The sequence below is a fragment of the Brachycentrus maculatus genome, unplaced genomic scaffold (assembly GCF_059751285.1).
Source record: "Brachycentrus maculatus isolate JH-2025_06_01 unplaced genomic scaffold, ASM5975128v1 h1tg000596l, whole genome shotgun sequence".
In the NCBI taxonomy this organism is placed as follows: Eukaryota; Metazoa; Arthropoda; class Insecta; order Trichoptera; family Brachycentridae; genus Brachycentrus; species Brachycentrus maculatus.
Genome location: NW_028281336.1, coordinates 83,578 through 98,677, shown reverse-complemented (window position 1 = coordinate 98,677; position 15,100 = coordinate 83,578). Strand labels below are relative to the sequence as shown.

Genomic DNA, 15,100 nt, shown 5'->3' with positions numbered 1-15,100 from the left:
AAAAAATCCATTATTATACAATCACAGTGAAATGAAAAATATAACAAATGTGTGATTTCTTATATCTTTCTTATCTTTTTATAAAGACGGAGCCACAGCATTGTATGCAGCGTAAATCTAGTTTTTTTTTAATGTGTCTATTTTATGTGTAAATTCATTTGTTTATAATGCGTTTTGAAAACTGGGTTAGTGAGTTGTTCCCACTAAACCTATTTTATTCAACATAACTTTTTGATTTATATATAAAATCAAAAAACTTGTTAGATGACTTTTGAGTTTGTTTGTGTAAATATGAGTAGTTTAAAAACTACATACTACTTTCTTGTCCTCAGGTCAAAATACAGATTGTGTGTTTTTTTTATATAAATCAACTTAAAAGTGGCCACATACAAGTATTTTATACGATAACTTTTATCGGTAGAAAAGGGTTAATTTAAAAATACTTTAATATTTTTCGAAGAAGCCATCAATAATTTTACTGCAGAAAGTATTTTTATTAAAACATAAAAACACAAAATGTTGCTTCATATGCAAAATACTATGTTTTAAAATAATATTTGAAAATTTATTTCAAAACAATTATGTTGAACACGAATCCGCCTTTTATATTATTGTGAGGGTTATTATTACGTCTGTTGTTGGAAATTGCGGTTATGTGCAAAAGAATAAATTTATAATATTTTATCATTTTGCTTGAAAATCTACTAACACATAATAATGTTTTCCACTCAGTAACAGTGCGGTTACTATAAGTTTCTATATTAGCGATTTAAATACAGGATGTCCTAAAAATATGTATTATTATTCAATTTTAATATAAAAAATATATAATTCTAAAACTACTTTAATGTACACATGACTAATTTCGAGAACTACATTTGTTCTTAAAATAAGCTTTGTTTACATTAAAATACTCAAAAGTGATAATATACAAGTGTTTTTTTTTATTGAAAGAAAAGATATATTTATTTATTATTTGGCAGTCACTTTGTGGTAATATTAAGGCATTTTAAACTGAAATATTACGTTTTAAATACCACTGTTTCTGAAATTTTATTGTGATAAGTATCTAGATGCATTCCATCATTTTCGAACATCCTATATTATGCGTGTTTGAAAATGATCCGGAATCCATGAAAACACTTGTTACAATAGATTTGAAGAAATATCGGTATTAACGAAATAAAATTTTAAAAAAATATATTAACTCTACATTAATTTATAATTTGAAGGTACATTAATTTATTTACAAGGTATTTTGTTACATAAAATATTGTGATGGAAGATTAGTAAAGGAAGAAAGAGTAGTTTTGGGTCTTAAATATAGGAAACCTATTTCGTTAGTCCAAAAACACAAAACGGTTTCTAAATCTGTGTTCTAATTTTAAGTTATGGAAGAAATAAGAAAGGGAGGAAGATTTTTATTTTATTAAGTTGCGTGTTTAAACACTATCCTTTAAGAATACCCTCCATAATTACCTGACCAATTCTATTTGTCATTGACCGAAAATGAAAAAAATAACCCTTTTCTGTAATTACTTTAATGAACGAAATTTCCTGGACAATTCACAGCTAAACATGAACTCCTCTAATAAATTACACGACATTAAAAAGCTGGGATATTATTATAAATTGTGCGTCAGTTTGACTGGCAGTTGGCGTGTCACGTGACAAAATACATACCATCCCTTAACGAATTAAAACAAGTTGAATTCATTAACTACGAACACTGTAATTGGATTAACAATTTCAATGGCCGACCCCAGCGAAAAGTTCTATAAATATTTCGTCGACCGAATACTGTATAAATTTAATTGCCGAATTGATTGTGTATGAAACGTGATGCTGCGAGGACTGCCCATTTGCCCAAATCCCAATTCTAAAATGGCCAATTAGTGAAAAAAATAAGGGTTGATGTCCAAAACCCTTTTTGATACCTCGGGTTAAATATCCCAGGCTATGTACAGTATGAGTTACAATCAAATGTATTTGTTTTACTGTACAATTTTATGCCATAAGAACTCATCTATAGCATAAAATTGTACAGTAAAACAAATACATTTGATCTGTGGATATTTGTTTGTAATTTTGTCATAAAATAAAACCTTGAGATAGTGATTTTATTTTATGTTTTAAACCTTTGTACATAATTTCTTCTTCTCCGTCTTATTTCTCATTACTGATGTTTGTAACTCTTGACTGGAAGCAGTACCTCTTCTATAGTTTTCACCGAGGTGCCTGCTGCTGAATTAACTTGATCGTCCATCGTGTGAGGAATCTTAATATAATATAATTTCTATCTACTCGTACATAATAATAGATTTCGTAACTCTTAAATGCTTATTTTCATGTAAAAAGAACCCCGCTCTCCCGAAAAAGTCGGACTTCAATTATTGTACTCCCAAAAAGATTATGTTAGGTACTGGTTGAGTTTCTATATGGTATGCGAGTAAAGTATAGTAGGCACTGCTTTTTGGTCTCTATTATAATGCTTGCTCCTGGTTGCATCATACGCTTTAGAGTTTGTAAAAATATATTGTAATGCAACAATACGATTCCCTGTAATAATATTTTACATGTAACATTTTAAAGTTCCATCTAGTATAAATGTTGTACAATCAGATACTCGTACGCTGCATATAATTCCCATTGGAGTAGTTTTATCTGCATCTACGTTAAACAAAGAGCTTTCTACTTGGTGAAACACGTCTACGGCACATTCTTTGAGATGCAAAAGTTGTACAGAATACAGAATATATCGAAAAGAAAATATATTCAGAAATGTAAGTAGCTATAACTTATAAATTAATAAAAATGTCCATTTAAAAAAAAGAAAACGTCGTAAATCTTTAATTTTCCTTATTTAAAGCATTTATTGTTTTATTGGCATAGAAAAAAACAAATAATTAAAGAAACGTTATATGATAAAAGTACAACATTGTTTTTAATCACTTTTCATTTTAGTATTTTTTTCTCAGGCGTTTTTTACCTTGTCATCTTCAAGGATGGATATCTACTCTATATCAGTATATATCCATCCCTAAATATGATAGGGTGCTGAGAGAAAATAGAACGCCACACTAATCTGTGTTTTAAAAAAAATTACTTAATTAAAACTAACGTGACCGCTTTCAAGTATTTGACATACTTCATTTTCCCTAACCTTACACTGCTTCTATTACCAACTATATTTGACTGATAAATTTGTTTTACTATTCTTTCTTCACTCATTCGTTTTACATGCCCAAACCATCCCAACATACCTTTTTTACTAACTACAAAACCGTAATCGGACAATTAAATATTTGTTCTCCTGCTGGAACAGTGATTTTAAAACAATAATAAATTTTAATGAAATTCAAAAATTTTTTTATGTATTTGTTTTTACATTAATATATGATATATAACATTTAAGACAGTATTTCATAACTTTAATCTCCAAAATTACATTTGTACAAAAATTAATTTTGGTAAAAAACTCAAACGTCAGGTATAAAACAATATTTTTCTAACATTACTGGAAAACTTTTTTCGCTCTTGCTTTTAGTTTAATTAAAAACGTAATATTTCAGATATTTTTACTCCAGCGTTACCTTTTCGTGTTAACTCTTCAGAAAAACGTAATATTTTACGTGTTCAGTTAAACAGATGTAATTTTAATAAATGTTTGCTCGCTTCGAGGTTTCTTGTTTAATCCTTGAAAATTTTCAATAAATGATAGAAACAGTATTTGCCTTGTATCATGCTTTTATAAGACAATATTCATTCAATATGCTTTCAAATCTAGATTTGTACGAATATGATTATATTTAAAAAAAAGATAATGATAAAAGAAAATTCATGATTTTGAAAATTCATGATGAGTTCATGATAAAAGAAAAATTATCAAAATACATACAAATTTTGTCCGTTCATTCTCACGATAGAAATGATAATTCACATATTATTAGATTAAAACCAATATTTTTAGTTTTTCCACTTTATTTATCAGACTGGTCTGATGATGTCGGTAATGACGAAACCCGGTCGCTGGTCAAAAAAAAATATAGTGGAAAAGCTAAAAATATTGGTTTTAATCTAATAATATATTAAAAATGCAATTCCATCACGAAGTGTCAGTGGATAATATAAAATAAGATATTATTTTTTGACATCTCATCAAAGATGAAGAAGAATATGGAAGTCTGGGCATTTACGGGGCTTACGACCGTCATAGGCTGGTTTAAGTGATCACTTTACACACGTGTAAAGTGATCACTTCCATATTCTTCTTCATCTTTGATGAGATGTCAAAAAATAATATGAAAATAACTCCTGTAATTGGAGGTAATCCAGATTTTGTGAACAAGTATTTGGACACACTCAAAATGTTGTAAATAAATTATCTGGTCAAATTATAAGCTTAATAATAAAAATGAAAATGGTATTTTCTGGCGTTTCTCATGTGTGTGATTATAATCCAGGATTCGGATCTCACATACTAATATAAGAGTTTCTGCTTAGTAAAAAAGCTTCTTTACATCTCACCAATAGATGTCTCTAGTGAAGTTCTAGTGATTCAAGAACAAAGTTTCTAAATTGGTTCATATATATAGAACTTCCAAGAATTTGAGTAGTGTGGTTGTCAATAATGGGTAGAATTGGTGAATGTTACACGTGTGTAAAGTGATCACTTAAACCAGCCTATGACGGTCGTAAGCCCCGTAAATGCCCAGACTTCCATATTCTTCTTCATCTTTGATGAGATGTCAAAAAATAATATGAAAATAACTCCTGTAATTGGAGGTAATCCAGATTTTGTGTGACAAGTATTTGGACACACTCAAAATGTTGTAAATAAAATAAGATTATTAATTATTATTAATTATTAATTATTTTGTAAACAAATGCACTTGGTCACTTTCTCTTGTACGACTACAATATGTATATTGATAACTTAATGAAAAAAAATCTACACTTAATATTCTACCCTCCACATTTTACATACGAGTATAAATAAAATATCTAATTTTGGCTCTACTACATATTTTATATTCTAGCATAAGGCACTGCAACGTGTTGACGCAGTGTTATGTTGGTAGTTACGTACATAAAATCAAGATGATCTCTCCTGCGTTTCCTCCTTTTACAGCAAAACAGACGTTATCTACATGCTTAGTATTATTATATGAACAATATCTAGTATTGGCAACACTAGATATTTTTTATTTATAATATAAAATATCTAGTGTTGCCATGCAATATTTCCAATTTGAAAATTCTGAAACTTGAGTAATGTGGTCGTCAATCACGGGTAGAATGGTGAATATTACCAGCGTATGAAGTGATCCCTTAAACTATGGGTCGGCGAAGTGTGGCTCGGGAGCCGTATATGTCTCTTTGACCTTTTAAGTGCTGCTCCGGCACAAATATCTGCGGGAAAGCTCTTCGACTCCACGTATTCATGCGAACAATCCTTTTGAAGCATAAACCTTGTTAAAAGCAAACTGAGATGTTATTGATGAGAATCTCAAAACGTGCTAAAAATAACGACATGCAAACTTGACGTGATCCAACTTTCAAAGGAGATGCAAGGATATTATTAGCAATAAGTGGTGTTCTCGTAGATAGATACCTAACAAAAAAATATCAATTACTTAAATTTTTTTTACTTATTTACTGTGAAATCGAGTTTATTGAGAATACCCGTAATTTAATGAAGATTTAGAATTATTATAAAAATGTACAAGAATTGCAAACAGATTTGGCTGTTTAGAAAATTTTAATCGTTGGAACGTGGATATTTTGTACTGTGGCTAATAAATTTGCCGACCACTGCGGTAAACCAACAAATAATAGGTTGCAATCCTTGTAAAATATTAAAATCTTAAAATATAAATAAAAATCTTGATAGAATTAACTCAATTATAAGGGTGGCACAGACTAAATGACCTTTTCGAAAGATATTAAAACTTTTGCAAATACTGGCGGCAGCCACTTGACTGGTATCATTTTATTTACTTTTCAAAAAAAAATTAATAAATATTTTCATCACTCAAATTATTTTTTATTATCTAAAAAAAATAATGAAAAAAAATGGATGATTGATTTTGCACCATCCTCAATCTGTTTGTATTCTACAGCTGTCTAGTTTGCAAATCACTCACTCCTTTCAACAACGTCATATTTGAAAAAGTGTCAGTTTTCAGTTGTGCATGTTTTCGGAATGTCCAGAAAATGTAGTATATCCCAGCAAAAACAGGATATTTTTTACTTAACATTTTCCCGCTACAGGGCAAAAAGTGTTGCTTTCGCATTTTGAAGAAAAGGTATTATTTTATAATTTTTTTAAAAATGCTAAATATTTTTGAAATGGAGGAAAAACATTCAGGTTTTACCTAAAATGATATGTTGCACAGTAAAAAGTTCAATAAGTGGCTTGATTTATATTTTTAATACATTTTATTATATTTTTAAACCTTAAAAACGATTTCCTGAAAAAGCAAGTTTTTTTTAAATATGACGTTGTTGAAAGGAGTAAGTGAAATGCTAAATATGATTGACATACAACGCCATTTGCAAAAATTATAACATTTTCCCATAGCGTGATTAATTTTGCTCCATCTGTATACTCATATACTTCAATTAGTGAAAAAAAACTTGAACACTTCAAAAAAATTAAAAATTTTGTGTTCGACTTTACTATATAACGTCTTTACTTTCCCTCTTCAAATATGCCTTGTATAAAATATCTTAAATTTCGGATGGTATACAACTTGCTATGATTTCACTAGCTTGCGTATAAACTTAATTGTTTTCAACCCAAATTAGAAGCATTCGAATTTATGGTGGCTGTTTCGGCGTGATCTGGGTTGAAACTGGAGCAGCCTTCCAACCCTCCTGTCTCGTGTGGTAGGTTCTACCCTATGCGCCCAACCCCTATTTTCCTTCATAGCTCAACTCAGAATATTACTCTCTGGTGACATATTTCCTAGAAACCCTACATTATTATGTTTCCACTTAGAGTAATTTTTTCCTACAATTATTTAAATATGTTTGGCAAGTTTATTCATTAACATAAGAGTTTTGAAAGTAAATAGTTATCTTCCACTTACTTATTCAATATGATATATTTTTATGTGGTATTTACTTTTATTATTTTTTGACATCTCAACAAAAATAAGAGTAGTTTTTTCAAAAATTATTCTAATTTGTTTGGTAAAATTATTAATTAAAACACCAGTTTTTTTATAAAAATTTACTCAACTTCCATTGACATATTTTTATATGAAATATCTAAGAGTGATAGTGTAACTAAACATTCGTTTAAATACCACATAGAAATAAGTAAGATAATTATTTAAGAAAAAAAAGTAAGATTAATTGGGTTTTAAGAGATAACGTAAAAAGTAAATTAATTAAATTAATTATTGATTCGGCATTAACTGCAATGACATGTTGATTACAAAAATAAAATTGAAACGATTGTATTATACCACTTAATGAGTTTTATTTCATTACACACGACTAGTTTAAAAAACAAACAAACGTTTTCATCTACAGGTTTACATTTCACCTGTAGATGATAACGTTTGTTTGTTTACGAAATTGGTCGTGTATTATGAAATTAAACTCATTAAGTGGTAAAATACAAGAGTTTATTTTTTTTAGTTAGAAAAATAAAGGTACATTAGGAAAGTACTGTGAAGCAGGGGGTGCAGGAACGACGCAAGTATTTTTTCAGGAACCGTAATTTTACTGAAGTAATTTTTAGGATCACTTAGTATTTTAAGTTTTTTTGTAATGGATTTAATTTCTCGGTTTAAAACTTCGTAAGGATGAATAAATACATGAGAATAGAAAGTAAAATGAAAATATACAAAACACCTGTGCGACCAATATCCACTTATGGGATTGAGGCAAGAGTAGATACTTCCAGAACAAAATCTCGACTCCGAACCTCCGAGATGAAGACTCTCCGATCCATAACCGGAAACACATTGCGAGACCGAGTTAGAAATACCGACATCCGGAGCATGTATAAGACGGTAGATATCGTGATTTGGGGACGACAACGAAGGCGATACTGGAAGGAACATATAAACAGAATGTCAGAAGATAGACTTCCACGTATCGCCCTCCAAGGCAACCCTGAAGGACGCAGACCCCCAGGCAGACCTCCGAAAAGATGGAAAGACAGCTGGGAGTCGACATCCCAAGAGCGACATGCGGAGGCACAAACAGATCCCTAGGATCTAAAAAAAGATGAAGAAGAAGTTTAATTTCTCACCTGCGCTCTCGCTTGTTCTCCTACTAAGATAACATCCCTGGTCGCGTCGTGGAGGGGGATGTCTGAGATGAACAGTCCTCTTCCGGTTAGTCCTTCCAGACCGTCAAGGAAAGGGGATCCGATGAACAGCAGTGAGTCGGATTCGGGACAGTACACCATTTGACCTTTCAATTCCAAACCCTGAAAAACAAAGCATGATAAAAATATATATGTATCTACTACTACTACTACTACTACTATCACGCCGTTTCTCCGCCGGGGTAGGCAGAGAGGATGGAACGCCACACTCTTCTGTCCTGACATACATTCCTCGCCTCCTTCACATCCATACATCTAGTCATACATGCCCTCCGTTTACGCAGACTTTTGACACCACCAGATTTTAGGTTCTGATTGATCTGATCGTCTGAATCTGATCTGAAGTCTTTTTCGGTTGTCCTTGTTCTGTTTTCTCTCTCACATTCGCCACATATATTTTCTTAGTCATTCTCTCGTTATCCATTTGCTCCACATGCCCATACAACCGTAAAGAACTCTTCCTAATCGTTTCAATTATTCCTCGTTCAGCCTTAAAAATATATATGTACATAAATTTCATTATTATAATAACGATGTATGTTCAATAACAACGAACGTCTTAATTTTATAGTTTTTCTTTAAATTTTTTAAATTATAATTGAAATATTTGTGTTTTTAATATTTTCAGAAATACTTTAATTTTATGTTATTTCTGTGAGCCTAAGCGGCTCAATATTACAAATAGGTTTCAAATAATGGTAAAGTGGGTTCGAACTGAGAAACTCTGAATCAAGAGTCCGCGACACTAACCACGGGACCACAACCGGACACAACCGTTGTGTCCTTGGGACGTTGAAGGATGAAGAGAATCTTCCGTTTTTTAGTCTCTTTACCCTACTTAAGATTCTGGAATGAAATAAATTGTACATTTCTTTGCCCGTATCGATAGTATTGTACTTACATTAGCGGGACATTGTCCTCGTTCCTTCGGGATCTTGACTACAAACACAAATGGCGTGTTCGCTCTCTGGAGGATGTCCCTGAACGTGAGGGATATTCCTCTGGGCCTTTGAAGGGTGAAGTAGGTAGGGAGGGTCGTGCCGTAGAGAGGCAGTGCTGCTCCAAACAGCCTCATGAAACCAGACCCTGCAAAAAAAACAGTCTATTTAGAATAATATAATTAAAATGTTACTTTGTTTGAAAATCACTATAAATATTTTATTATGACTTAATTAAAATGTCTACCGGTTTTGACGCTAACCGCTTCTTTATCAAGACTGATTAATACTAAAACTTTATCTACAAAACAATTTTGACGGTTAGGGAAAAAAAGCTAAGGTAGATCTCGAGTGGCTTTTTTTTGTTGATTGGCAGTCACAGTCAAAGCCACTTGAGATCTATTTAAGCTTCTTTCCCTAACCGTCAAAATATTTTGAATATTGTTTAGTAGATGGAGTTTTTGTATTAACCGGTCTTGATAAAGAAGCGGTTAGCTTCGAAACCGGTAGACATTATAATTAAATTATAATAAAATATTTATAGTGATTTTAAAACAAAGTTAAATTTTAATCATAAAATGGAAAATGACACAGTTAATGCTTCAAATATAAAAAAAATAGATTAAGATTAATTTTCACTTCATTTAAAACGGATTCAAATTTTTGATCAAAAATCAGGATTTTGCTCCACCTAGGAATTGTGAATCAGTATTTTATTTATTGATATCTCAACATAGATGAAGAAGAATATAAATGTCATTAGCATTAGCTGGACTTACAAATTTCCACAGGCGGATTTCAGTGATAATGAAGTGACATATTAATAATAATTAAGTTAAAATACTAACTACATAAATTGATTCGGCATTCACATTGTGGTAAAATCTATCAATTTTTAATTTAATTTTTACTTAGTAAATACCACTATTTCCTTAAATCTACTGTGACACGTGTTTTGATGCATTCTGCAAAAATTTTTACTTACCATTTGTAAAGTTAAGACTTAATTTTAGAATTGTGTCCTCGGGACGTTAGAGGATGAAGAGGGACTACGATTTGTTTCTTATTTTTATTTTTTTACGTATTTTATTTTATTTTATGCATTTTTTCAACATATAAAATATGTTTGAAAATAATGCTAAATGCATCGAAACACGTGTCACAGTAGATTTTTAAGGATATGTGGTATTTAATATGTTAAACTTATATTTGAAAAATACTTACATCAATTTATACTAAAATTTTGAAAACCAGAAGATCTGTAGTTCTCGAAACTAGTCATATTTATATAATATAGTAAAATAACAAATTTATAATTTTTACCACTATTATTTAATTTGACCAGCGACCGGGTTTCCAGTCTGATGATGTCAGTAATGAGTGGAAAGAGCAATATAGTTGTAAAAGAAGTATGTAAGTGAAATAAAATAAAAATCTACTTAAATGTTTTGAAACACTTTAAAACTCATAAAATAAATAATGTTATTTATAATTGGAAGAAAATATTATCATAATTGAAGGTCTTAAGTTACAGAAATGTAAATTGAGAGGTTCTTTTTTCTTCATAAGTTGTTGGTATATTGGATATTTTGATATTGTTAATAATAATAATTTAAGGAATGATCTTATTTATTTATTGATTTGGCGTTATACCAACAATTGTATTAAGCTTTAAAACATAAATTCTCTAAAATATTGCCATGTCAATAAATTCTTCGTTTCCCTGAAAATAAATATAAGGGTACATACCTACATCCCCCATTAGCTACTGTTGTCTCCCATAAATTATTGCAGCACGTGTTAAAACTGTCACTTAGAATTGTATAGCTACATAAGGACCGTAGTCCATTTGATCTTCACATTCGTTTGATAATGCCCTAACAAGGTGAAACAACTGTCACAATATAATTTTTATGTGTTTTTGTAAATAAAATTCAATTTAGTAGACTCAAAAAATCTGTGTTTGATTTAAAATAAATACAAAAATTAAAGAATTAACTTTATTTATTGTTTCGGCATTAACTTTGTGGTAAGACATTTTACAATGATTAAAGAAAACACTTGTTTTTTACCACTTGAGTTTTATTATAGACTAAGTTAAGTTTAAGTTTTAAGTTTAACTTCTGAAAAATGTAGTCTATAATAAAACTCAAGTGGTAAAAAACAAGTATTTTCTTTAATCATTGTAAAGTATTATCATTTATCTTTCAGAATAAATCCTCTTTGAACAACCATATTTTCTTTTGGTGATGTTTGTGCAAAACTATTCGTGCATTTAATGCTTTGTGGCTGTACTCACTTTGATTGCTGAACTGTGATTTTATCTAGGTACTACCTGCATACAAAGGTCTCTAAATACTGCAAGAGTGATAGAATTTTCATTAAACTCTTTGATTTGCGGTTTGAAAACTAATTGCTACCAAAAGAATTTCACTTATTATTTATTTATTAGGCATTAGCTTTGTGAAATGAAATGTTGATTATCAAAATTAAAACATTTTTATTTTACCACTTATTGCGTATTATTTCATTTTAAACGTCTGTAGTTTTTGAAACTAATCGTGTAAAATGAAATAAATCTCAATAAGTGGTATAGTACGTAAGTGTTTAATTTTCAATAACTATGAGGGTTAATTCTCACGTTTTCACATAAGTATCATTAATAAAATTTTAACACTCTCCTTATCATTAATCGTTCACTTTGTGTAATACCACTTTAAAAAACACCACTTCGTGACTACCAGTTTGGGAATAATCATTCTATCATCAGGTCAAATGTAGATTAAAACGAAATTGTTATGGTCTGACATTTAAACAAACTAATAAACGCAATAAGGCAGGGATTAAAAAAATGTGTTTTTACGAGTAAATATATTTTCTGATAGAATAAATTTAGATTGAATGAGTTTAAGTATTTTATTATAATAGCAATAACATGTAAACTACGGTAAAGGTTGTAATTATGATATATGGAAGAAAAAAATCCCAGTTATTTTAGTCTATAAAATGCAGTTCCACCAAGGAATGCCAATACAAAACATAAATATCCTCAAGAGTTTACGGTATTCGTCCTCGAAATCGAAAGGCATTAAATCTGAAATTAATTGGCGAACTTTACTCTCGCAGTAATGTCGAAATAAAAGTTTTTTTTAAGCTTTGTTAACAAAGACGCGAAGCGGAACTCAATTTGAGGCGTTAAAAACGTCCATAACCTGATTTAGAAATTGTGTGCGAGTTGAATTGGTCAAAAGTTCATAAAACAAAGTTCCCTAAAAGCTCGCCTCGTAACGAGAAACGAATACCGTCTCTGCTTGCGTTATTATTGTCACGGTGGCGGTGTCTCAAACTTTGCCGATCGAAATTGTTGTTGGGACGTTTCCAGAAATAGTTGATCGCAGTCTTAAAGTTTCGAGTCCAAATTGTCGAGAAAATTCTGTTCGTTACTTGAGATATCAATTTATATATCTGCGATATCACGGCTACTGTCGTGATATATCTTTTCCTTGGGTAAAGATAACTTCCGTTACATGTTGTAGCCATTTGGAAAAGAGGTCGGGTGATCCCGTGGTTTGTGTCACGGACTTTTAAGTTAGAGTTTCTTGGTTTGAACCCACTCTTCCACAATTTGACACCTATTTCTAATAATTAGCCGCTTAGGCTCACAGAAGTAGTATGAAATTGAAATATTTGTGAAAATAATAAAAACACAAATATTACACTTTTTTAACAAAAAAATAGAAACATTCATGTTGCAAAAAAGGGGCAAATAATTTGAATAAAAATTTACAATTTTGACTAACTAACCAACTTATCATCACGCCGTTTTATCGCAGCGGTAGGCAGAGAGAATAGAACGCAGTTCCAATCTATCATTACAAACAATCTTCGCCCTTTCCACAGTTATGCATCCTTTCATAGATCCCTGAGGATTATTCCAACTCTTAACCTGACCATGCCTAAGTATTTGAAATACTTGATCATGCCAAGTTTCCAATCTTTCTCTGCTTTGATTACTAACCATATTCGCCTCATAAATTTGTTTAACCATTTTTACTAGTTTTACTTTCTACCTTTAGAATTCCAAAATCACCTGTCCGCCTCTATAGTGTAGTGGTAAGCGTGCTAGGCCACCATGCTGGAGGTCCCGGGTGATTTGTCAGTCTCATGTTTATTTAATATACCTGTACCTGAAGCGCAAGACTGATCACATTTTCTTCGTATATTTAACGACCAAGATAACACTGCTTCTATACGATGCATTGCTCTATGCACCATTGGGTGCGGGTAAATAGTATTCTTTCATCACTTATTTGATTTACATCCTAAAAGCATCTCTAAACACCTTTCTTTTAATTTTTTTTGTTGACCATTTTAAACCAGAATTGTACAATAATTTAATATTCTAAAATAAGAAAACATTTAAAATATTTTTCTTCACGTATGCTTTGAAATATTCATGTCGTTTAATTTATCATCCTTTCAAAATATTCTTTTCATCTGCTTTTAATTATTTTTTTAAAGGGATAAAACTGTTTTTGAAGCATTTTTCATACGTCGTTAAGGTAAAATATTCAATTCCTCATTATTTTTGAGTTTCGTAATCCTCTTTGAATCAAATTTAATTCAAGAATATCATTTTTTTTAATAATTAACATCATTTCAGTAAATATTTTTGTGAAAATGCGATATTTTATCAAAACGAAAACAGTATTTTTCAGATACATTCAATTATTTTTTCTGACCGTGAAAATGTGCTCTTTGAATTATTTTTTGTAAATAATCCTAGCTGTATCTACCCAACTACGCATTAAATGGTCTGTTATATATTTTTTTTAAGTTGGTTTATTGGCGTGGGAATATAACACTATACTTATCATTCATCGTTTGGTCATTAAGTGTGTAGTGTTTTAAAGTGATATTACTCAAAGTGGACGATGAATGATAAGGAGAGTGTCATAATATATTTTGTTTTCTCCAGTTGAAAATATGTGAGATTCATTCAGAATTAAGGAGAATTTTAAAAAGAGAGAAGTCAAATAACATTTAAATTTTACAGACTTGAAATTTAACCAGTTGTTAATTAAAAAAAATGCAATTTATAGTCAGATACTAGATAATTTACCATGACGATGATATAGTTTAAACATTTTTATAGATGAAAACAGCTGTTGTTTTGAAACTAATCTTGTGTAATGAAATAAAACTCATTAAGTGGTATTATACAGTTTATAGTTGAGGGTTACAAAGCATATCAATACATATTTAATATTATTTTTTGACATCTCATCAAAGATGAAGAAGAATATGGAAGCCTGGGCATTTACGGGGCTGACGACCGTCATAGGCTGGTTTAAGTGATAACTTTACACACGTGTAACATTCTACCCATTATTGACAACCACACTACTCAAATTCTTGGAAGTTCTATATTTATGAACCAATTTAGAACCCTTGTTCTTGAATCACTAGAATTTCACTAGAGACATCTATTGGTGAGATGTTAAGAAGCTTTTAACTAAGCAGAAACTCTTATATTAGGATGTGAGGTCCAAATCCTGGATTTCAGTCACACACATGAGAAACGCCAGAAAATACCATTTTCATTTTTATTATTTAGGCTCATAATTTGACCAGATAATTTATTTACAATATTTCGAGTGTGTCCAAATACTTGTTCACAAAATTTGGAGTATCTCCAATTACAGGAGTTATTTTCATATTATTTTTTGACAAAAAATAATATTAAAATAACTCCTGTAATTGGAGATAATACAGATTTTTGAACAAGTTTTTGAACACACTCAAAATGTTGTAC

General features: G+C 30.5%; 1 protein-coding gene across 1 annotated transcript in view; it reads right to left on the bottom strand.

Moving 5' to 3' along the window:
• The window catches only part of LOC148301180 (head-specific guanylate cyclase-like), a gene marked incomplete at its 5' end in the record, with an annotated part of 55,430 nt that overhangs the window by 18,402 nt on the left and 21,928 nt on the right, over positions 1–15,100 (bottom strand). The window contains 2 exons of the mRNA XM_088273691.1: positions 8,270–8,449; positions 9,249–9,433. Coding sequence (XP_088129817.1) covers positions 8,270–8,449; positions 9,249–9,433 — 365 coding nt within the window. The remainder of the gene's footprint in view (positions 1–8,269; positions 8,450–9,248; positions 9,434–15,100) is intronic.